Here is a 23,466-nt window from a genome sequence, read left to right as displayed (position 1 = left end):
TTTTGGATTCTCAGTTCTTCCAGTAGCTGCATTCTTTGAAATAATTTTATATTTCCATGTTGACTTTCTCTGTGCTTTAAGTTTTAATCAAAGGTTCCTTGCTTCTGATGTCGAGGAGTACTGATGTTAGCCTGTTTACATTCCACTATTTTTCCTCTGGATGAGGTGAACATTCAAATGTGGTGGTGCCTTTTTGCTTTTATCTACCAAACTTGGCACACTCTCTTATTATTGACAGCTCAAAAAGATGGTAAGCTAGTGGGCAGAATGCTGTGAATTATTAACTTTGCACTTTGACAAATTTAGGTTATCTTTCTAAAGACAAATCATTTCTTACAAAGGAACCAAGACCGTAAATAAGGCACTGCAAACTTAAATAAATCAGTTTTTAGCCAAATGTGAATTTAATGTATTTCTGAAACACGATTCTGAGTTACGTTTCTTTGATAGGTCTTGTATTTTTTCATTTCATAGACTAAAGTATAAGAGGAAAGATTTTTGTTTGTGATGTTTCATTTAGGTTTTTTTCTCCGTGTGTTTTTCTACATGGATCGATCAACAAAGCATTAAAGAATGAATATTACGACTGAAAATCCCCTCTACCTTTTTTTCTTAGAAATGCGATTTCACAAAAGCAGTTTATTTTGTTCTTTCAGTGAAGAGCCTGCACTCAACTAATTTATGAGCAGATAAAACGTGCAGGAAACATATGTTTGCCAGGAAGCTTTTCTGTAATCAAAATGGTCAGCAGGACAGAAACCACGGTCTTTTCCTCATTAGATATTAATCTTCTTCCATTTAAAAAAAAAAAAAAGGCAACGCAACACTGATTAATATATACAAACGCGAATGAATCAGAGACAGCATATGCTGCATTTGGTAATAGACGCTTACTGGAGTTAATGTTTAGGTTCTGCTGGAAGTCCCAGCCCCGGCACCGGGAAGGTCTTTGCCATCGGGAAGCACTTTGTGCTCTTGGGCGGCAGACAGCAGGAGCGGTGTCATCCGTAGCACAGTTTGCCTTGGAGCAATTAGCAGGAAGACTGAGGAATGTTGATTTCAACTGCAGGAGGACGGCCAAACAAAATAGGTTTATGCAAGGTACAGTAAGGCAGGCAGGCAGCAGGTTGAACACAGGTTGGTTAGGAAATACAGTACTGAAAATATTCATGAGGAATTGCACTGGAGATACAAAGTTACCGGTGACAACAGTAATTATGGACAGGGCCACATACTTACGTCTTAAAAGCTCTGGAATGATGCAGAACCAGGCAGTAGCATTCAGATGCCGGTTGCTCAGACTTCCATCCTGTGGCAGTGCATCTGTTTATCGGAAATTATCTCCTGAATGTAAATGAATTTCAGTCCTAAGTCATTGCACCTGTTGCCAAGAGGTATTTATTCCAATCACTTGCCTAAAGCGCAGGGAGTTATTGCTTGACATTTTATAGCTCCAAAAAAAGCTGTCGTTTCAAAATCATTTGTTCAGAGAGGAGAAAATGGAGCAAAACAGTTCATTTTACCCTAAGCACTGCTATTTGGCAGTATTCACATTTGCACGGCACAAAGCTGCAATATTGATTTTTTGCTCACAGGGCCTCCCACTAGTTCTTTCTTCGATTGTCAGGGTTGCAAGATGGATTGAATTACACTTTGCTTGTTGATATGCTTATTTTTTCTTTGTTGATCGGAAATGATTACAAATAAAGCTTCAGAATAAAGATCGCAGCGGCTTTGTTAGTGGACTTTAAATTTATTTATTTTATTTAGTTAAAATTCTTTCTGTGCCACAGAGATTCCTTAGAGCTGTCTCCCCACCTAACACATGCTGCATTTTTTTGCTTTATTGCTTGCTGCTTCTGCAATGTAGCACCTACATTACAATCTCAGGTATGTCCTCTGTTGCCTGTGAAGTGATCTAACGTTGCTCTAGTATTTTTAATGTTTGTCCTAATACAGAACTTCTCATGGATGCCTGCAGGGGGAAAAATTGCAGGATAAAACACATTCGTAGCACTTCTAGCAGTTGCCATAGATGATGAAACAAGATTTGCAGGCAGCTGATCTCTGTAGCAAACTGTGGAGGTCTTGTGTTTGGATTCAAGGTATTTCCTAGCAGAAGTGGAGGCTGTGCTGCAGTATCTGCAGGAAGGGGCCGGTGCTTGTGGCAGGTAGCTCGGTGTGGCTTTGCCAGCCCTGGCCCCACGACGATCCGTACATCTGACCCCGCTGCTGGGCGCGCAGCTCCTGACACCTCCGCGGCCATACCCTCCCCGCTCTGCCCTCCTGCAACAGTCTCCCTTGGGTAGCCGAAGTCACTGTTCCCTTCCTTGTTGATCAGAACCCAAAAGTGGGGCCGTGCATCCGTGTGACAGCACGTGTGGGGCTCGGGTGGGATGCAGGGAGAGAGAGGGGGGGCGGCCGGACTCCCCCGGCCGTGCTGTGCCGGGGGAAGCCCTGCCGAGTGCGGGAAATACAGGCACCATTGCCGCCAGCTGGAGGGATGAGCTTTCTGTGGACGGCATTAAATTTGACAGGAGCGGTAGGGTGTAGGAATGGCAGTCACTAGCAGCATTATATTTGGTCCCACCGCGGCTGTCGTGATGGTAATTAATCAAAGGAGCCGCTGTATGCATGTGTGGTGGGGGCTTTGTGCGTACCCCTCTCTGTGCCCATTTCACGCCCTCACTGAGCCGTGAGCAGCTTCTGTCTTCGTTGTATTAATTTGCTGCATGGGAGGAACATGTAGGGCGTTAATGTGACGGATTCGTGTTTTAGCTCTTTCCAGCTTTCAGCTCAGGATACTTCAGCAAGCCTCTAATAATGGTGTTTGCTATTGTGCATGGCGCGTGCAGCCAAACCGACGTCTGGGAGTGAGTTTGAGATGGAACTGTGGTGCTTTCCACAGCAATATGGCTTCTTTCCTTATTAACCAACACTGAAACATATTGCCAGACTAACGGTGCCGGTTTCATGTAATGGTTCCACAAAATGTAAAAGTAAAAGCAGACCCGGTTCCTGCGCTCTGGCCTTCCCCTTATTCCTGGGGTGAATTCCCGCCCAGCCAAAGAGCTGGTCGTCTGAGACCTCATGCCTTCTCCTGCAGTACAGGGAGGTTAGAGCCAGCCCAGCCGCTGGCGTTAGTTGCTGCACAAGTTGGACAAAAGCTGGTGCTGGTGCCAAGGGGAAGGCGGGAGCCGGCAGGAAGAGGAGGGGCGTCCGGGAAGGTGGGCTCTGGCTGCCAGGGAGCCACGTCCTGATGGTGGCGTGATCATTATCAACAGCTCTTTTTTGCAGTCCTAACAGATAATTATCTTCGTACAGTAGGAGTTTTAATCCACAGATCATTAATTCAGTAGAAAAAGTGACAGCCTCTGGTTCGTGTGAAAATTGACTATCAAGGGGTTATCTCAAGTTGTTCTTGATCTTTTTAGATCCTTGCTTCCTTGCCTCTTCTAACACATCTTCCTTTTTAAGAAAAGTTTATTTTCTTTGCCTTCAAAACACCATAGAGCTCCAACTTTCCATACTTACTAGGTGTTTCTCTTTGCTGTCACAACTTGTCTCCAGCAGCCTGCGCTGAAATATTAATGGCCTTATGCCACTGTATTAGGATGACTTTTTTTAAAAATAGAAAATATCTGTGATTCTGCTGAAAATTTAGAAAGTACTTACTATTTTAAAGAACTAGGTATTTAACACTATCATGGTACTCAACTTGTCTTCCAAAAGACAGTAATGCACACCTTTTGTAAGAAGCAGAACTATTCTGTTTAATAATAATACACCAGCAGCTATGCACAAGGAAGTGTAGTATAAAGCTGTAATTGTTTTTTGACGCAATGCATTTTTTTCATAAAGAAATACCTGTAAAGGACGAAACATCTGGATGCATATCTGGACCGTTGGTTTGCTTCTAAAGCATTTGATACTGCTTCGTTACTCTTAGAGAAGTCACCTGTCTTAGGAATTCTCTCAAGCTGAAAAACATATTAAAAATTAGAGTGATCTGAAATACATAATTTTTGGGAGGGCCGGGAAGATTTTATACAGCACATATCTGCAGTTGGCTGTACCGATCATTTATATTTATTCAAAATCTTATGTGTCTGTGGTTTAATTTGTGTAAAAGGCGCAGTAAGGAGCACTGAAGTTCAACTAGGTAAGGTATTGGCATGTGTGTTGGATCTGGTGGCACAGACGTGTCCATGCTGAGGACAAAAAAAAAAAAGGCAAAAGAAACAAACTCTCCCTGAAAAAAGGAAGATACAAATTAAGAAAGACTAATGAAGTTGTTACTATGGCTTCGGTTTTTTGTTTGTTTGTTTTTAAATAACTTCTGCATTTACAAATCCTGCCTGCTCTGCTCCTTACCGCTTTCGAACGTGGCCTGTCTGACTGTGCCCAAAGAGGGGAGAGAGAAGCAGAGAGAAAAGAGGTGGGAACAGGAGCACGCATTGCAGCCATGCAGACAGGTGCCACTATCTGCTCTGGCAAAGGTTAGAAGAAGTGAAAAGGAATTTCCTCCTTTGCCGGATTAAGGGAGCACAGCAGCAGCGGTGTAGGGATGTGACAGTTTAATGAAAGACGCTTCACTTGACAAGGTACCAGGTCAAACTGTTTAAAGGTGCACTTCCTTTAGCACACTGATGAGAGTTTGTGCCTGTGTGACAGAAAAAGAATAGTGCAATGCAATATATCCTTTAGGTTCAATCCCTTTTTTTTCCCCCCTTTTTTTTTTAGGTTTCAGCCGAGCAGCATTACCATTTGGTTTGGTTAGGAGGGAGCTCTCCTGCGAAGGCTACTCCATTGACCTCCGGTGTCCAGGAAGCGATGTTATTATGATAGAAAGTGCTAACTATGGACGGACAGATGACAAGATTTGTGATGCTGACCCTTTCCAGATGGAGAACACAGAATGCTTCCTTCCAGACGCCTACAAAATTATGACACAGAGGTAAAAATATATATATCATTTTGAGGACTAAAGAGGAAAAATGCCTGAATCAATATAGGAAGAGGTATATACTGTAGGAAGTGCTGAGCTGTAGTTGCCAGTTTGCTATTGAGGTAGTATTATTTCTATGTAGTAATATTAGAAGGAAACAGAACCTGCCAGTTGCAATTAGAGAGGTTTTTTTTAAAATTCAATGAGCAAGAGTTAAAAAGCAGGAAGATAAAACTGCAAGGAGAATGGAAAAATTCACTTATTTGGAGATTCCCAGTCTCCTTGTCTTTTAGGTGGTCAAATAGCACTCAAAATGTGTCCTAATGGCTGCTGCATTTTCCCTGGCCAAGTTATATGTGCTATGAATGCAGTAAATCATTACCGTAGTTCCCACCCGTAAAATGCATCCAGTGGCAATACCATAATGATTAAATGCCAGGATGATTATATGTCATTATACATGCGCGTACAGAAGCATATATGCATTTAAACACGTTACATTATGTCTTAGTGGCAGTGATTGTCATTCAGAGAAGACAGTGAGTCAGAAGAGCCAATAAAAGTGTTTTTAGTACAAAAGGTGCATCAGGACTAAGATTCACAGAAATTCCTGTGCTACAGGCCCCATATGGGCAGCAGTCACCTAGTAATGACAGTTGTGGAAATGTCAGCACAAATCAGTCACCGTCATTGTTACTGGCTTAAACTGTGAGCCTGAATAAGTTCAGGATTGGTGGGAAGTTTTCCTCCCAGTGCATTTTTCCTAGGGTGCGGAATCTGAGCAAAAAGGGGATGGGAATAACCTGGGAGCTTTCTGATGCATGTACACAGATGTGTCAAAAGAGACATCGAGTTGTCCTGTGTGCTGTGCTCCATTTACTGTGTTCTGTTGGAACACTAAGGTGTAGTCACATCTTAAAAATATTCCATTTTGGTTTCCCAATTCACTCAAGTGGTCGTGAGCATGACTCTAACAATTTTTTATCATTTTCATGTGAATACATGGATGTTCCCTACTTCTGTAGTCAAATATTTGGGCTTCAATTTCAAATGCTGGAGGTAAATTAAGGATATCAGGCCTTTTATTCTTGTTCTGTGTTCAACCTGTGAGTTGTTCTGTGATCAGTAAGGGAAAGGCTCCATCACTACGCTAGTAAAAAGGTAATATAACTTCTTTAAATCATGTTTGAATTATCTTCTTGTGGTTCTAGTTCGTTGTTGTTAATTAGATCAAGCCAGATTTCCATTGAGACTGCAGCGGCAGTGTCATCATCCTCTAATCTGTCAACTCCCTTTGAAACCACCTTCAATTGCTTTTGTAAATGTAGTGCCTCTCTGTAGACTTCCTTGTTGTGTAAAATGCATGTTGTGTTTTGATCAAAGTCCTCCTTATGTTCACTGCAAATATACAGATTAAGGTAGTCAGAGACAAATATAGAGGCACAATCTTGCTTAAAGTGACATCAGACTGTTACTGGAAAGCTGAAATTTCAGTCCTCCCCTTTCAATTAATCAACTGTAAGTTTATGATAGCAGAGAGTATTTTTGAACTTCCCCAGTGTTCCACTCTTCCCCTTTTTTCAACAGATTAAAATGAAGTCGTGATCACATGTATGACATTGGTTCAGAGTATCTATGCTCAAGAGAGATTTTTTCTTTTTTGTTCTTTTTTTTTTTTTTGGCTGAACAAATGGCAAAGATCATTTGACACTTCGCTTTCTATTTTTGTCTGGCATTTATAGTAATTTGGAAGTTTGCTTTCGTAGTTATCTTTCTCAGATCCTGTCAGTAAGTAGAAAAGCTGTCTCTTTTGCCTTGTTTAATCTTTTCTCAAAATTGCGCAATTTGCGCTATATTGCAAGCATAGAATAACATTGAAAAATTTTTATGAAACATTAGAAGTTCTTTTATCTCGTTTATTTGTAACTGCATTGGTGATCATAAGTTCTTGTTGTCTAAGGCAAACTGTTGTTTGATACTTAGTGTGTGTCCTTCATCTGATACCTAAAAGTGTCACATCAGCTGTATTTTGATGGCAGCAATTGCATAAAAATATCTCACCTGAAGGACTATCAGATTTATTGGTTCTCTCTTTTTTTTTTTAAACTGACTAGAAAAAAACAATCTGTTGGAACATTTGACCACAGGGAAAACTTTTCTTCCATACCTTTAGAAATAAGCACCAACAGTTTCTACATTGCTGCTTAAAATCTTACAGTGTTTTCTTGTAAGGACTAATGACAAGTTTTTATCACTTCAGCCAGCAGTGGTTTTACCACTGTGTTTGACCACTCAGTTCAGTTTAGACCTGCAGTTAAATGTAGTTCCACGGCAATTATTAAATACTCGTCATTAATTTGCAACATTACTCCGCAGGTTTGGCACAGCAACTACATTTACTGCAGTGACAACGTGAAAACACTAGCTTAATGAGATCAATACTGTGAAATCTGAAGATTGAAAAATAAGATGAGGTTTCCAGTTTAACACAAAGCCATGTAATCATATGCCCTGCTCCCCTTCCAGAGAATTTGAGATACTAGTACACAAACTTTGCCAGGGTCCACTGATGCATCAGCTCCTCTTTCTTAGAATGAGCTGCAACCTAATCTTTTCTCCCTCCCTTTTCTTCCTTTTCTGCGGTTCTCAAAAGATTTTTAACTTAATACTATACTAGAACACTAATGACTTCATTGCTTTGCTTTTACTTTTGTAAAGTAGTTATTAAATTTTTAGTCCCTGATTGAAATTACGTCCCAATTATTCTAGAATAAAGTCTTTCAGATGTATTTAGATTCCATGTAAACTTCAGACTGGCACGATTAAAATTAAAGCTTTGAAGAAAGAGACTAGACCTTTAGAAAATCGCTCTCCCCTTTCACACTTTTCTGATAATTAACCCCAGCGTTTGCATACAGTCAAGTTTGAGAGATCCTACTATGCGCTAAAGTTGAGTGTAGAAATAAGCTTATTTCTAGAATATTTAGTGAGGGAATAGTGTAAGTGAGTGGCAGAGGAGCCACGTGTCAGGCAGCTAGGTCTTAAAATAGTCAAACTGTCAAACTCCTTGGTGCCCCGCTGTCCTCTAGCAGGGACAAATCTCCTCTGTTTCTTCTTCGTTTAAAAAGAAATGAAATGAACAAGGAAGCCGATGATGCAAAATAGCCTGAGGAAATTGCTCTAGTTGCTTGCTGATAAAGTTTTTGTGTGGCTGTAGCCAGAAACTGTCACGAGACTTTGAAGCTGATAGGGGTAACTGGTACTGCTCTTTGTAAGCACAGCAGAGGTTGGAAAATTAACATGATAAAATTTACTTATGACTTAGTGTTAAGTCCACTTCCTTGTAAGTGGATTGCAGGTGGATTGTGTGAGTTACAGTCGAACCTCCTCTGCATTTATGGGGACTTTCTGCCTCCAGTGTCAACTTCAAAGCCCCGCTCTGCAGGCTGCAGCTGCGGCTGGATGGACCATAGGTTTTTGTTAGGACAGGCACGGAGGGTTATGTAGATACCATATAGTGTTTGGATTTCTGTTTTATTAGGTTAAAATAATAACAGGTATTTATTTAGAAGTACTTGTAAATACATACTCAAAATACATCTCAAAGGCATATTGTGTATGCAATTTTATAGTGGAACAGTAAGATGCATTTTTGCATGCTGGGACCTTTCTCTTCTAAATTAAAAATAGGCTTTTTTTAGTAGGAACTACTTTTCCTAGTCCTAAGCTTTTTGTTCAAGACAAGTTCCTGACTATTTTAAAGATTAGACACCGTAACTATCTTTGTGATTCCAGTACAGTGCAATTAGATATTTTTTCCTGTGTATTTAAATAAATACTTGGGTAGTGTGGGAGATAATAATTTTGAATAATATAATTTTAAATCACAAGAAATCCAATATTAAAAAAAGTCAGGTCCATTCCAATCTGCACACCTTATTTTTGAGTAATTTACAGTTATTAGTGGGGCGTGTAGAAAATTAACGTTTTTTATTTGAAGAAAATGCAGCCTATTAACTTTGAATCTATGGAATCATTTACTTGGATGCAAAACTCAAGCATTTAATGTTGACAGCCAAATTAATGTTAACTTGAGAAAAAAAACAGTTTCCCTCTTCATAAAGGCTAAAATACCTTGAACGTTTAAATAGAAACTTCTAATCTGTGTTCTGATACTAAGAGCATAGTTGTGATCATTAAAAAGAGGAAAAATTCAAAATGTTTCAAACTAAAGACTCTGCAGACCAAGCAAACATCCACATTAAAAAATATAATCTCACAGTTGGTATATTCAATTTATTTTTGAGCTGCAACAGAAGGGAGGTTACATCAATCCTGCACTGAAATGACCTTGAAATTCTATTTTCATCAACAATTTATACTATAATTGTAGATTTATGTGATCTTTACATCTTTACTAAACATATTTAATCAGTATAATTCTGCTTTTTAAATGTGCACAAACAAAGCAAACCTCATTATAATACGCGACCATAAATATAAAAATATGCTAGGTATAACAGATGAACTGTAATTTTATGAAATACCTTTCCCTTTTAAAACATGGCTGCAGAAGAGTAAAAGGATTAAAAGAGGAATAAATCCTCTTTAGCAGTGAGCGTTTTTTCTGTTGCACGTATCCTGTCCTATCTATAGCGCATGCAACACATGTACCTTCAATTACCACGTCCATCATGACACCAGTGAAGAGTTCACGCTTGGGTTTTTGTTACCATGAACTTTTCTCCCATGGTAATACCCTTAACCTGTTACGTCCATCATCTCTCTGCAAGACAGCTGTGCTTCAACGCAGGGTCTTCAAAATGTAAGCAAAGTGCCTCCTGCCCCACAGAGCGATCAAGGGAAAGCTGAGGGAAGCAGCTTTTCCATTCCTTCTTCCGAAACTTTATTTTTTTTCTTAATCCTTCCCAACGCGAGAGTGGGAGAATGGAGATGTTCATTCCTTTCCACCAACTCTGGTGTCCAACAAATACGTCATTTTGAAAAATCCTATATATAAATGAGAGTGAGAGATTTTTGAAAGAAAACAAAATGGGTTCTCCTCTGAAGAAGATATCTCTCAAGCCCTCCGTCTTATTCCTGCTTGTCAAGTCTGCGGAGGAAACATTGCCATACTGTATTAGTGTCCTTCCAAGTGAAAAGAGGTTTGGTCTGTTCCATAATGTGAGGGAATAAAGAAAATCTTCCACTGGACTCCAGGCTTGGATGGATAGTGGGTAAATCTCCTACAGCTGATTATTCTCACTCACCGGAGTGAAAAGGCCCAGCCGAAAGCAAACCTTGGGCAGGGTGGCTTTGCTGGTAGGAGGCAGAACCCGCTGTGGGGTCAGTGCAGGGCTGAATCCCAGCCTTTGTAAGGCTTCCGCAAAGAAGCATTTTAGTGCCTCAAAAATAGCTTCCTCAGACGGGGCCCACGGTTGATTCAGTGTTTAAACTGTAGCACGCGTCAGATTTGCATTTCGTAATGTGACTTAAAACCATTTTCACGGGCAGGATTTTATCCTCTGCCATTCACAAATGACTGTGATTGTGGTAATGGCGCACTTCACTTCGGGGGTCTGCCAGGCTTAGACAAGGGCTCTGCTGACCCCTGCTGCTATCCTTGCCTTTTCCCTTGCTTTTCCTTCTGCAGCCGAAGATTGCCTCCCTTTGCTAAAGGTATTATGTAGTGAAAAGTGTCTCAGGATAAGAGATATACCTTGCCTTTTTCTTCTTTCTGGTCATTAAGAGCTTGCATCTTGGTCGATGTTGTGTCAGAGAAATGCTGGTGTTGACGCTGGAATAGCGCAGGCTGATGCGGATAAGGTACGTTCTCAGAATTTATGCACATCAGAGTGGTACCGATGCTGATGTCATGTACCAGGTCTTCCGTTTGCTTTGGCATGCCAGCGGTTTCTGTTTCAGCTTGCTGACAACTGCTTCACAAAACATTTACTGTACAAGATTATCAACATCCAATATCTTTTTTTAAGCATCCTTAAAAAACGAAGGCTTCTATTCATCTGAAACAGACGTAGGTCTTAGTACGACAGTCACCCCCGTGAGTATTTTGAGGTAGCAGAAGCTCTTTATTTTTAAACTAAGCTTTTCACAATACCGGGCCATGGCCTGATTGATCTTTGTTTTGTTTTGTTTTATTTTGTTTTCTATGTGTTACTCACAAAACTTAGTTATGACTCAATGTAAAGATAAAAGCAGAAATACATGAAGCTTATTTTCATGAACTAGGCATAATCACATAGCCTAGAATATTCATGAAGCATACCGTATTCCTTGGCTTTATTACAGAAACAAACAGTAATAGCCGTGACTGAGAACCTTATCTGGCATTCTGCATTTTTACTATCATTAATTCTTAATATGAAAGTAGTAGGTGTAGTTTATGCATTAAAAATAGGGCGTTTTATTAATGGGGTTCTTCCATCGTGGCATTCCTTAGTAAATTAAATACAAATCCTTATATTACGAGGTTCTGAGCAGTCAGGTAAGGTGAACTAGCTGTCAGTGGTACTTGATCATCTTTTTGCAGCGTGTCCTATTATTATTTTCTGCAGAAGAAATTATGTTACACATGTGCAAGCACATAACGCACACACACACGCATTGCTGTAGTCACGGCGTTGGACAAGCTACAAACGAAACAACAAAAGGATCATTGGTACCAACTAATGACATGTAAAATTTAGACTCAGTTTACTTCAAAAAAGATTGGATTCATTATTTTACCAGGGTGTAGCTTGGTATTTTATTTAGTGTTTTCGTATCTCACATTTAAGTTGTTTTATTTCCTTTATTATTGGCAAAAACACCATCAAATTCTTCTTAAGTCAGTGTATATCTTATCTGGCAGGATAGTGTATACATATTCATCAGTCTTTCCTTGCTGTTCACGGGTGAAAATAAATAGAAATAGCTGTACATATGTATACATAAATTTTTAAGTATTATACACTGTTTCCTGCCTATTTGAGCATCATATAAAATAGATGCTTCAGCCTGTGATTTTCTTGGGTTTTTTTCCTGATTTCTGAAATGGGCTCTAGTAGGTGTGCGTACGGTTTAGTCTACAGTTAATCATGTACTATATGTTTCGGGTATGTAGTTACCTCTCTTAGTAATTTACTAACGTTATTGAGAACTTGGCTGAGACAACATTGCTTAACCTTCACTTGAACTTTCTGTTCTCTTGGATGAATTTGTGTGAATTTTATATAGTTTTTGAATTTCTTGTCTAGCCAAGATAAGTTCTGGTTCAGTTGCACTCAGAACTTTATTATTAAAGAATTCTGATTTACTCACATATTACTGTGCCAAATCTAGTTCGTATAGAATAATACTGTAATAATTGAAGCCTATTAATTCCTCCCACCCCAATATATCCTCTATAATACTTAGCCAAAACAGCTACATTATCTGATAAGTTGATTTAGGACTTTATACATGTGTTCATATAGCCATTTATCTCAACCCTTGCTGAGGAGACCTTTATTAAGCTGTGATGACTGCTGAATATGAAATGTAACCAAGATTATTTTTTTATTCAAATATAATTTAAATATTCATCAAAGAGGAGTTATGCTTGAAACTGACAGAGACTATTAACATCAAAAAATATAATTAACTGCACTGGGTATCATGAAGCAGAGTTAGCCAAATAGCCGAGAGGTCTAATTGCTCTAGAGTCTGAGAAGCAATAGTTTTATTTTATACTGTTGCTGTGGAATTAATAGTGATGTGGTTTCCTATGCGAGGCAATTAAAAGCTGCCTGTTAAGGTTCATTGCACTATAGGAAATCCGTTGAATATCACTTAGTAAACAGAACTGACATGGAAAAGGTACATGAAGATGGGCAGAGCAGGGTATAGATCGTAAATTAGGACAGATTAATATGAATTAAATATACGTAAGTAAATTATGAGTACTTTTTAGTGTTAAAAAATCAGCAGTAGCAATGAAAGTGAAAAGTTTTCATTTGTAACACAAAGGAAATAGAATTTAAACTTTATTACAGTGAAGCTGTTTAATTCAGAGGAAAGGAACAGAAGAGTAACAAAGGTTTAAAAATTAAAAAGTAGCTACAGAGTAGTATAGAAATGAGGAGATCTCATTCTGGAAATTTCCTTCTGCCACAGAATAATCTCCTACTTATAATAAAAAAGAACCTTCTGACCTTTGTGGCTCAATTAAGCTTTTTAGTTGACTTCAACAAGAAAAAACATCTTTATTGAATCCTGTAGATTCTGCCCGTGCCCAGGCTATACAGTCTAAAAAGGGGTGGCCATATTCATGGCATCTTGACATTAATGAGGTTGCTGAAATGGAAAAGTTTAAGGATCAAAGATACAAGCAATAACAGTATTTTACAGCATTTCTTTTTTTCCCTCTCTAATAATAAAATTGCAATCTAATTGCTTAATAAATGGGCCACGATTACTGAAAGACATAGATAATTCCCCTCTTTGCATTTTATTTTCTACATATTGCAGAACAATAATTATCAAAAATGCTGTGGCCACAAATGAAAGTGGTCTTTTTTTTTTTTTTTCTGTCATATAATAACTGTGAATGAAAGGAGTTTGCGTGTGTGTTCTTTAATTTAGTATGATAGTCCACATCTATCTTTTTAAAGAAGCAATCTTAAAAACTAGTGGCGTACTGGTAAAAGAAGATCAAACAAAGAATTCAACTAGAATTCCTGTTTTATATAAAGATTGTCAGCCTGTTTCATACATTATTTAGCATGCTTACCCTGTTTATATCAGTGACATAAGAGCGTGTGCTACTTTCTCAGAAGAGTACTGTTTTTGCCGCTTCACAGCACAGTGTCTTGTACTCCCAGGCTTGCACATGGTGTTAGCAGATATTTAAAGCACTTCAGCCTAACATTTTATAGGTCATGATGAACTGAGCCTATAAAACAAGCTACTGCAATGAAGTTAATGCAGTCTTAAGAGTGTTACACAGACCGAATACTCAGTATTCAGTATATTTTTAGCCTGCTGTAGACACATCAATGGGGAGGGAAGGTTCTTATCACGTAGAATTTTTCCATGTCAAATGTGCTTTATAATATGCTTGCAGTGCAGGATCTTTACTACAAATTTACTATTGAAAGACGTATTTTTTTTGCAGGTTTTCACTATAATATGGCAACTGTCAGAACCTTTGAATTTTGGTTTCTCCTACCCCCCCACCCCCCCCCACATGTGTATACACACACAAACACGTACACACACAAACCAGGTCCTGTAACATTTTTAAAAGAAATTAGGTAGCAGAATTGCTTCATTGAGCAAGGTGCCCTGGACAAAATCATACATTTCAAACGCCTTAGCGGAAGAAGTCTTACTACTTCTTAATGACACCGAACTGTGTAACGTTTCATCTGGCAAGATAGATATTTTGCCACTGTACGTGCAAAGGCATCTATATTTCTTTCTTAGTAGTAATCTGTGATCTTTAACCTTTCTGTTCATTGCTTCTCAGATATCTTGCTTCTTGAGATGTATATCTATGTGACGAAGAAGCAATTTTGAAATGTATTTAATACACACATTTTTCCAGCACTGTAAAATTGTTGTTTCACCGGAACTCAAGAGTTCGTGCTCCTTTTCCGCTGTCTCTTTAACGCATTCATTTAGGCTGAGTTGTAAGTGTAACAATAACGTGACAGTTGCGAACCCTTAACCTTTCCCTGTTTACTGAATTTGTTAACAGCATTGAACTCAGCTGTACTATTACACTCATGAAGCTGTAGGTGGTTTCTCATCTAGGGCGTAGTAGCACTGATATTGCTTTCAGTATATTATTCTAGTGCCAGCATCACTGGTGAGTATGAAAAACACCATTTACTTTGTATATTTAGCTTTCTTAGATAATTTTTCTGCCTTTGTGACAGAGATACAGCAAAAGAACACCTCCTGGAGTCGCATTTAAAACAGGAGCACTTTGAGTAATGTGCTGTAGACAGAACACATATGAGTTAGTGCTCAGTTATCATGAATGCCATCAGCAATGCCTTGTTGCTTTCTTATCAGCCACTTCCTGCTGTCAGCCCAGTGCTTATTTCAATAGAAAAGGATTTGCATCAAATGTAATACAGTATTATGTATGGCTAACATGGGGTTTTTAATTGTACAGGCACATGAGACTCCTCCAGTGGTAGGCAGTTTGATAAAAGGATTAGATCATGAATATTTTTGACACAATTAAAGATTATCTGTGTGTTGACAGAGTGAAGCCAGTGAATTTTCTGGTGTGTTTTTTACAGAAGTGAGTCTGCTTGACTTATGTAAAAACCAACTGTGGAATACGCAGGATTTTTGTAGGTGTAAAAACAAGCAAACAAAAGCAGCCTTCTAAACTTTGTTGGGCTTAAAACTGAAAGTTCCAGGAATCGGAGAGTGCACAGCTCAAATCAGTAATCTAATCCCTTAACTTCAAGTGACAAAGAAGAAAGTGGGATTGTGCTTTCCAAGTTAGAGCAGAAAGATTTTGCAGGAGAAGTCCTATACCTGGAAGCCCTGCAAGCTTTCCAGATGATAATTAGATCCAGGCATCACTGTAGGTAATGAATAACAGTTCTTTTGTGGCAGGCATTCGTCTCAGAAGAAAAGAAAGTACTTGCAGTGAGGACTCTCAGACACATTTTAATAGGAAATGACACCACTGTTACAGAGTTGATTAAAGACCTACCAAGGGACAGCACTTCTGGAAAAAATCAGCAGATGAAATAGGAAGTTGTAATTTTATTATTAGTTATCGGTTAAATATATATAACTTTAAAGCCATGAAAACCGCATTAAAAATTATGAGAAAAAGGACACAACCATCTTGCTAGCACATTGCACTTTTATAAATCTTGTAAAATAACCAAGTTGTCTTTTGGCCTCTTGCTCAGCGTTTTGCTTTGAATTCTATTGAGCCGTAGAAATGAGTCACTCCATAGCCCTGTGGAATTGGTAGATATGCAGCGGTGGGCACATGGCCTTTGTTGGTGAAAATTATAGCCCAAAAAGGGGATATTCCCCGAGGCAAGTTTACAAAAAACAATTTATTCTTTTTCACCCTGTAAAACTCATCTTACATGCAGGATCTCTTGCATTATTACAAACTCTAATCCTCTGAGTGGGTAATTAACGGACCAGAAAAGCCATTTGTGGAAAGAAAGAGCCATAAGGGTGAAAAATATTTCTCCGCTGAATGATCTTTAAGGAGTAAATAATTACAAGAGTGAGAGGTTTGGGATGACCAATCTAAATCTGAACATAATTAGGATGAACACAGTTTGAAAATCGAAGCAGTTGGCATGTGCAACAATTCTCATATCAGAAGACTAATTAAATATTTAAAAGCCCAAAACCCCTCACTATTCACAGAAAAATAACCTGCCACAAAAGGGTCTGTAACTTTGCAGATAATTAGGAAGGGTTACAGGGGGAAAAAATCACAGATCGGCTCCAAGGTTCTGCAAGGTCACGTCTTATTATGGTGTATCTTTTATATGGTCTGATAACAAGTTTCTTGCTAATTTAATCTAAGTAGGGCATCCCATGGTGATTTCCCATTTCCCTTGTTAAAAATCTGATCGTTTTTCTATGTGCAAACCGCAATAGGTGAACATTTTTATAAATAATTGCTCCTAATTGATACAGGTTATAATATTTTTTAATTATTCAAAGAGAATGCATGTGTTAAAGTTCAGTTAGGGTTGCCCCCATCACACCCCCCATTTGAAATCGTCCTCATCCTGTCCATTTCAGAGGGAAACCAAGGACCCTTATGAAATCATGTTGCTTTGGTGGTCAATTCTGTAAATTAGTAAGTCTTACTTTCCTGTTAGAGCTAAGATACATTACGTAGCCTATGCATTTCTGCAAACAGAAGACCTGTGTTAAACTTGGGAGACCCATAGGGAGTCCATCTGGACCTGGAGGTCCAGTTGAAGTGTGAACAGTGAAAGCGTACAAAGGCTTCTACATTTCAGAAGCTGCAGTAACAAATCACACCTGTCATTTGCAATACCTTGTTTTAGTAATTCAAGTGTGTGATTTTTTGAAATGTATTTAAGATCTGTGCAAATTAATGTGAAGGATAAAGCTACACGTTTTCAATATTGTAATTCTTTAAGTTACTCATTTGATAATGACTCAGAAGCTGTCTTAAGTGACATAACTTTTAACTACATTATGAATATGCTGAATGCCAAGCCATGGATAAAAAAGATCGACCGTGCTGCAAAAAAGAGTTTTAAAGGGTTTTTACTCTTATCCTGTGCTCTCCACCTGGGAGTCTCTTCTCCTGCAAGCCTGTTGCCGCCTTACGCCTAAGGAGCAGACACTGTGCTTCAGGGTTTTCGGCTGGATTTTCTATACGCCCTGCTCCAGCACTGTACCTCAGGAATAAACGCCCCTTCCTAAAGCTCTGGTATTATTACCCAACCCTGTGTTTCTCCCCTGAAACCTGCTCAACCCACAAGGCATGATGCTGCACTCAAGCTCACTCAGTGTGAATAATCTGTGTAAATTGCTCAGATATTGCGATGCTGCACTACTGAAGTTTTCATTAGTAAATAAGCATAGCTGCAGGCTATTTATTTTGTCTAAATGGTGAAACATTTAATTGGATCTTTTGAACTGATTACTTTTCAGCAGTGCGGATCTGCTTGGCTTAGTTGGTGTACTAAGACGTACACTGCCTGTAATCCCATGCTGCATTTTGCTTGCAAATATGCGTGCAGATAAATAATATGACGAGATTATGAATATGACTCTATTTCCATTTCTGCTTCCTCAGGTGGGGTTGCATTAGAAACAGTTTCTGTAAAAAGCAAGTCTCTTCTGCTTGATACCGTTAGAAGGTTTGGGTTTGGTTTACACCTACGCAAACCTTACCAAGAGACTCTTCTGTTTACTTTGCACGTCTCGTTGCATCTTTTGATATCTAGTTTTCCTGCCCTTGCTCTACAGTCAGTTCCTCACAGGCTCTGGTAGCTCTAGTAGGCCTTCCACATACATGGTAGAAAGTAGGGGGGACAGAAAGATGGGATTATAAAAGCACTTACAAATTACCGAGCGAAGGTATGTTGTGTATTCCACTGGAATCTACATTTCCTTTTCCTTTTTCTTTTTTTTTACTCCTTCCTGTTTTATGTGCTGCTTCAGTTTCAGGTTAATAATAACCCCATAAAATAGCGTTTATACCAATAAACAAAGTACTGGAACAAGAATGAATTCTAAGAAGAAAAAAATATCTTCGATAGCTTAGATGTGAGTAAGTGAGAACATTCGTCTTTTTAACAGTGACTGCTTTGAACTTGGAGAACTTGAATACTAAAAGGCAAATGGGTCATAACTACATGTATTAAAATTGTAAGAGTTTGAAAGCAAAAAAATACTCTGTTAAATTAGTTTGCCATACAAGTCTGGTACACATTCATTGATAGTGAATCAAACTGAGTAATCATCAGAAAGAGCCTGTGGGAGTTGTATATTTGCTGTTGTTTTTTAGTTATCTATTTGGAGTTTTCGTCCTTAATGCATACCCTTAAACTCCCACAAGATTACGTTGTATAAAGAAAACACAATTAAATATTATTATATATTTATTGGGCAAACAGAAACAACTCTATGGTGCACCTTATTCTACAATATAATTATACACTATTTAGCTTCCTTATGTCATGGTTATTCAGTAATTAGGAAGATTCAACAAACCATCAATATTACATTTTAAAAGAAAGTAGAAACAGTTTTCCCATTTCCCCCCCAAATATTTTTCATCCAAAGCCACCAGGTTTATTGTTGTAGTGGTCACGTTGCCAAGTACATAGAAAATCCCAAGGCTGGTTTGTGAATTTTCAGACCAATTTCTAGCATGCCTTACTGCTTTAGCGGTTACAGGAAGATCTCCAATATTTAGAGACAATTCTTATGGCCAGATTCTGCTTTCGTACATGCCCATGTATCTCCCATATTTTTCTTAGATTATGAAAACTACCACTACAGCACACTAAATCTGTTTTCCCTTTGAGCTAGGTAAAATTTGTGCTTTTTGTTTTGTCATGCTCATTCCCCATAATAAATTGTTTTAGGGATTCTAACTTGAAAAGAATTTTTAGAAAATCTTATACAGTAAGCAAAGAGTACGCAAAATTGCCAGGGTGGCATCCTGGATTTCCTAAAAGTCAGTTGCAGGATTACATGTCTGTCTCCAAGGGAGCGTGGCTCTGCAGGGATGCGGGCGCTCGCTATTTCTGCGTGGGTAGGGCTGGGCTGCTGCTGCTGCGGTTCCTGGAGCGCGGCGGGTATCGCAGTGATGGCCAGCCAGTGCTGCTTCGAATCAGGGCTTCATTGCAAGGCCTGGTTTTTTTTAGCAGGTCTTTTTTTCAGGCTTTGGTTAGGCCCAGTTTGCTAACTCATTAGGTTTCGGTATGTAATAATGTATTTCTTGTGAGGTGAATTTGAAACTCAGAATTTAAATACATTCCTTTAAATAATTTTATCTGCTGTGGTATGGGTATGTGCATACATATGTATCTATACACCTCCAAAATAAAGTCTCTGTTCTCCGGCTATTTTATATGTAAGTTTTGTACATGCTTTCCAAGGCCAAATTAATAAAACATAATATTTAAGTAATACCTGACATCTTCACACACATGTAAATTTGCGTTTAATAACAGGAGTGGAGTTCTAGTGCATACGCGTACAAAAGCAGAAGCACATCTCATGTGGCAGTTGTAGACCATTAGGAATATGTATGTAAAGACAGCCATTTACTCTGGGTAAAGAGGTTCGGGAATTTTTCAATTGAAAATACGCTGCTGTTAAAAGTCAATACGTGAAGTATAGTCATCCCACACTCCCATCTCTTTTTACTCAGACTGCAGCTCACCCAGGGTGAATAAGGAACAAGAAGACCATATGGAGTATGTGGTGCTACAGCGCAGAGTTTACGTGCTTCAAGTGGTGTTTAAGCAGGTTGCTGCAGGCAATATGCAGGAACATGTCATCATGCTAGCTTTTAAGTATTTAATCAATATGCTGAAAGAGAAATATTGTCAGATCTGACTTGAAAGTTTCAAAACATATCAAGGCGGGTTTTTTTAACGCATTGACAATTTTATTAGAATGAATTTTATTTATTATACTGTATCTTTTTTTCTTGCTTTTTAAAGTACATGTGGCTGTTTTCTGTGTGTGCCAGTTTTACCTTACTTAATGAAACACTGAATTCACAGAAATGCAGGATTGGGAATACGCAAAATTATTTTGATAGCCCATTTCTGGCTAGACGTTAACCTTTTCCAAATAACGTTGATGTTTCTTTTGTGTTACTATCTTTGTCAAAGTTGCTTATGCAAAACAAAAGCATTTGAAGGATAAATTGTCACGTGGAAGCTATTTCCTACATACCTTAACTTTGCAAACCACTTCGAAGGGAACTGTGTATATCTTTATGTGACTGATGTGACTTACTCATAAAGATGACCTCCTGCCTCAGTCAGTCCGTTTGATCCCTGTAATGCTAACATATTTCCAGAATCTGCTTCTCAGATTCCAGTACTTCACTTTCTGGTCCAGTCATGATACACTGTGTTTTTAATTTTAATGCTGGAGTATTTGTTCAAGTCCATAGATTTTGCATTTTTAATCTTCCTTAGAACAGTGGTGAATAATGGCCCTTGGCAGGAGATAATGAAATTTTCTTAATTTATATTTTCAAGCAGAAGCTTCAATTGAAAATGGCATCCTATGGCCTGGAGACATAGCTCTAGTGCAAGTTTCAGGGGAGCTGTAATAATAATGCAGTGCCAGCGGTGACGGGGAATGATAGGACAGTGAAGAAGTAATTTAAGAAAGAAAAGAGAATGTACCAAAGCTTTATTGTAGCATATCTAATGATCTGCTGAAGATTCCCAATAGCTTTTGGAGCATGACAGGAGAAACTAATGTTATCTTGCCAAAACAGAAGCCCCTGCTTAATCAGCAGAACAAGATTATTGATTAAAACACCTCACACAATAGATTGCATATGGAATCTCATCTCCATACGTTGCATGTGGAAAAGTGCAATAATGAGCATAAGATAATAAAAAAAGAGCAAAAGCAATTTGTTGGGAATTGTACAAGTCAAGATTAGAGTTGAAATGCAAACAAATTATCATGGAAGGTACAGCTGTCCTTAAAACTGAGCACAGAAGGGGATGGATGCAGCAGGGACGTGGCTGCATCATGAGCAGAAGATAGTTGCAAACAGCTCTGCTGGAGCTGCTTTGCTTTCCTTTTTTTCTATATTCATCTGAAATGTGAAAGGGCCATTCCTCATTTGCACAGTCTTCTTCCTGAGGTGAAAGGAGTTCAGACATTGTACTGTAACTGTTAATTAAACACTCCATTTGATTTTTAGATTACTCTAAGTGATGCATCTGCATTATGAAAATGTAACCTTTCTTCATTCATGCTAAAATACTGAAGAAATGAGTGTTAGAGTACACAATTGCTCCTTGCATTCATGAGAACAGTGATACTTCCTACGGCTCCCCTTGCAAAACTCTTGCTGCTGCTGGCACAGGAACCTGAATTATCATTCCTTCAGTACTACAGTTAGTCTTTTCCTAACTAGGGTTTCAAATTTAATTCGTATATTACCTTTTCTAAATCAAGTGTTATTGAGTTTGTATAGAGTTCTTTGCAGATCTGCTTTATTTCCTTGTAAACGACAAAGTCGTATCATAAATCTTTGTGAATATTGTGAATGTCTTAAGCATGAAGACATTTCTCGGTGTGAGATCATATGAATTTTAAGATTGTACATAAAAACCTGAGAATTTGCCTATTTTAACATATGTCAGGGGAGTATGTCGTTAACTAGATTACAGCACACTTAAATGGTACTTAAAACCTACAGAAAACTTAAACACTAGATTACAGACACTGAAACACTAAAGTATTAGTGATTTGACTTCTTAAAATTGCAGAAATTAGAGCTGGTTTGTATCATGCCTTTGTCTGGAACAATTTTGAAGGAGTTTGAATAGATGGACCGAACTAACAGCAAGTTATGTAGAAAAAATAACATTGGTTAAAATGAATGAGGGACTTCCAAGTTATTTGCTAGTTAAGGTTTTTGGAGCCTGGATTTTTTTATTTCTTGATAGTGTCTATGCCAATTTTGCAAATAGCCATGAACTTTATTTCCACTATAGTCTTTTTTTGGAGAATCTCATGAAGTGGCCCATTACAAAAAGGAGTGAAAATGGGTCACGGGATTGAGTTGAAGGCTGTAACAGGATCCTTGTCACTGGGCATAGTGTCTCTGGTTTAAAGGTTTCTCAAAATGGTGGAGCTCTGCTATGGCAGTGATGCGGTAGCTTTGACAATCTGTAATCATGTAGGATAATCTGCTGTTTAGCTCTGTTTTATGGAGAGTGGAGGATCTTTTTTCCAAAATACCAGACAGAATTCAGTGTTTCTTGTCTTAAAGGAGCTCAGCTGAAACCTTTATCAGTTTGTAAAATGGTCGTTGCAGGCAGCAGCAGATCTGTAGGCCAATAGCTAATAGAGAAGTTAGTATCCGTGGTTTTACAGGGGAAAAAGAACAACGCAGCAGACAGAAGACTTTCATTTATCCGGAGAACAAATCTCAGTAGTGTAGATTCCTTTCCCTGAATTGCTTGTCTCAGAACTACCTCTGCTAAGTCCACTTACTCTTCATCTCTTCTCCGTAACCTGTGAATTGGGATTGACAGCTGCTGCAGTTGCTGTCGGGTTTTTGTGAAGGTTTCACTAGAAATGAAATTTGACCACTAACTATGTAACAAATAGTTACCTGAAATTTCCATTTTTTTACGTGTAACATCTTAATCAAGTGTCCTTAATTTGCAGCCTTAGAAGTGCATGAAAATCAGAAACTTACATGAAGATTACTCGTGTTTTATAAAACGCAACCAGCAATGCAGCAGAATCAGTGATGTGAATGTACAACTAAGATTTAAAGCACAAATACTTCTATTCATTCAGTTACCCAAGTAATGGCACTTCTGGGGGAGGTGGTGGGGGTGTGCTTTGTAGCGCTGCTGTGTACTGCAGCAGGTGACATAGCTCATTGGTTTGGAATTGGAGTCTCCTTCATTTTGGCCTAAGGTGAGCAAAAGGTGACCATATGCACAGCAGGTGAAGGCTTGCATAAAGAAATACCAAAGGTTTTTAGAAGGTCAACAACTCCCTGTAAATGCCACTCAATGCTTGAAGTTTGACACTGGCACATAATGTACAAAGAAAAAAATACTGCATTTTCTTCTGAATTATCATTACCCATCTTTTCAATACAAGCTAGCATGACGTTCTTCTCAGTTTCCTGACTGACGGCAACATTATGAGTCTTTCTCTGGGGGAAAATTAAAGAGGAGAAAACAACTTTTCATAGGGAGACAAGAGTCCATCTTTTTCATAAGATTTACAAATACTGCTAGTAAAACTTTTTTTTTCCACAG

The 23,466-nt window shown here is 38.5% G+C and overlaps 1 protein-coding gene across 26 annotated transcripts in view; it reads left to right on the top strand.

Annotated features, from left to right (window-relative positions):
- Window positions 1-23,466, top strand: part of ADGRL2 (adhesion G protein-coupled receptor L2) — a 392,373-nt gene that overhangs the window by 316,035 nt on the left and 52,872 nt on the right. For all 26 annotated transcript variants that reach the window (XM_074598825.1, XM_074598822.1, XM_074598823.1 and 23 more), the window contains one exon: window positions 4,744-4,957. In XM_074598825.1, coding sequence (XP_074454926.1) covers window positions 4,744-4,957 — 214 coding nt within the window. The remainder of the gene's footprint in view (window positions 1-4,743; window positions 4,958-23,466) is intronic.

This window comes from Larus michahellis, chromosome 8, assembly GCF_964199755.1.
Source record: "Larus michahellis chromosome 8, bLarMic1.1, whole genome shotgun sequence".
In the NCBI taxonomy this organism is placed as follows: domain Eukaryota; kingdom Metazoa; phylum Chordata; class Aves; order Charadriiformes; family Laridae; genus Larus; species Larus michahellis.
The sequence above is the reverse complement of the archived record's forward strand: the minus strand, read 5'-3'. Positions and strand labels throughout refer to the sequence as shown.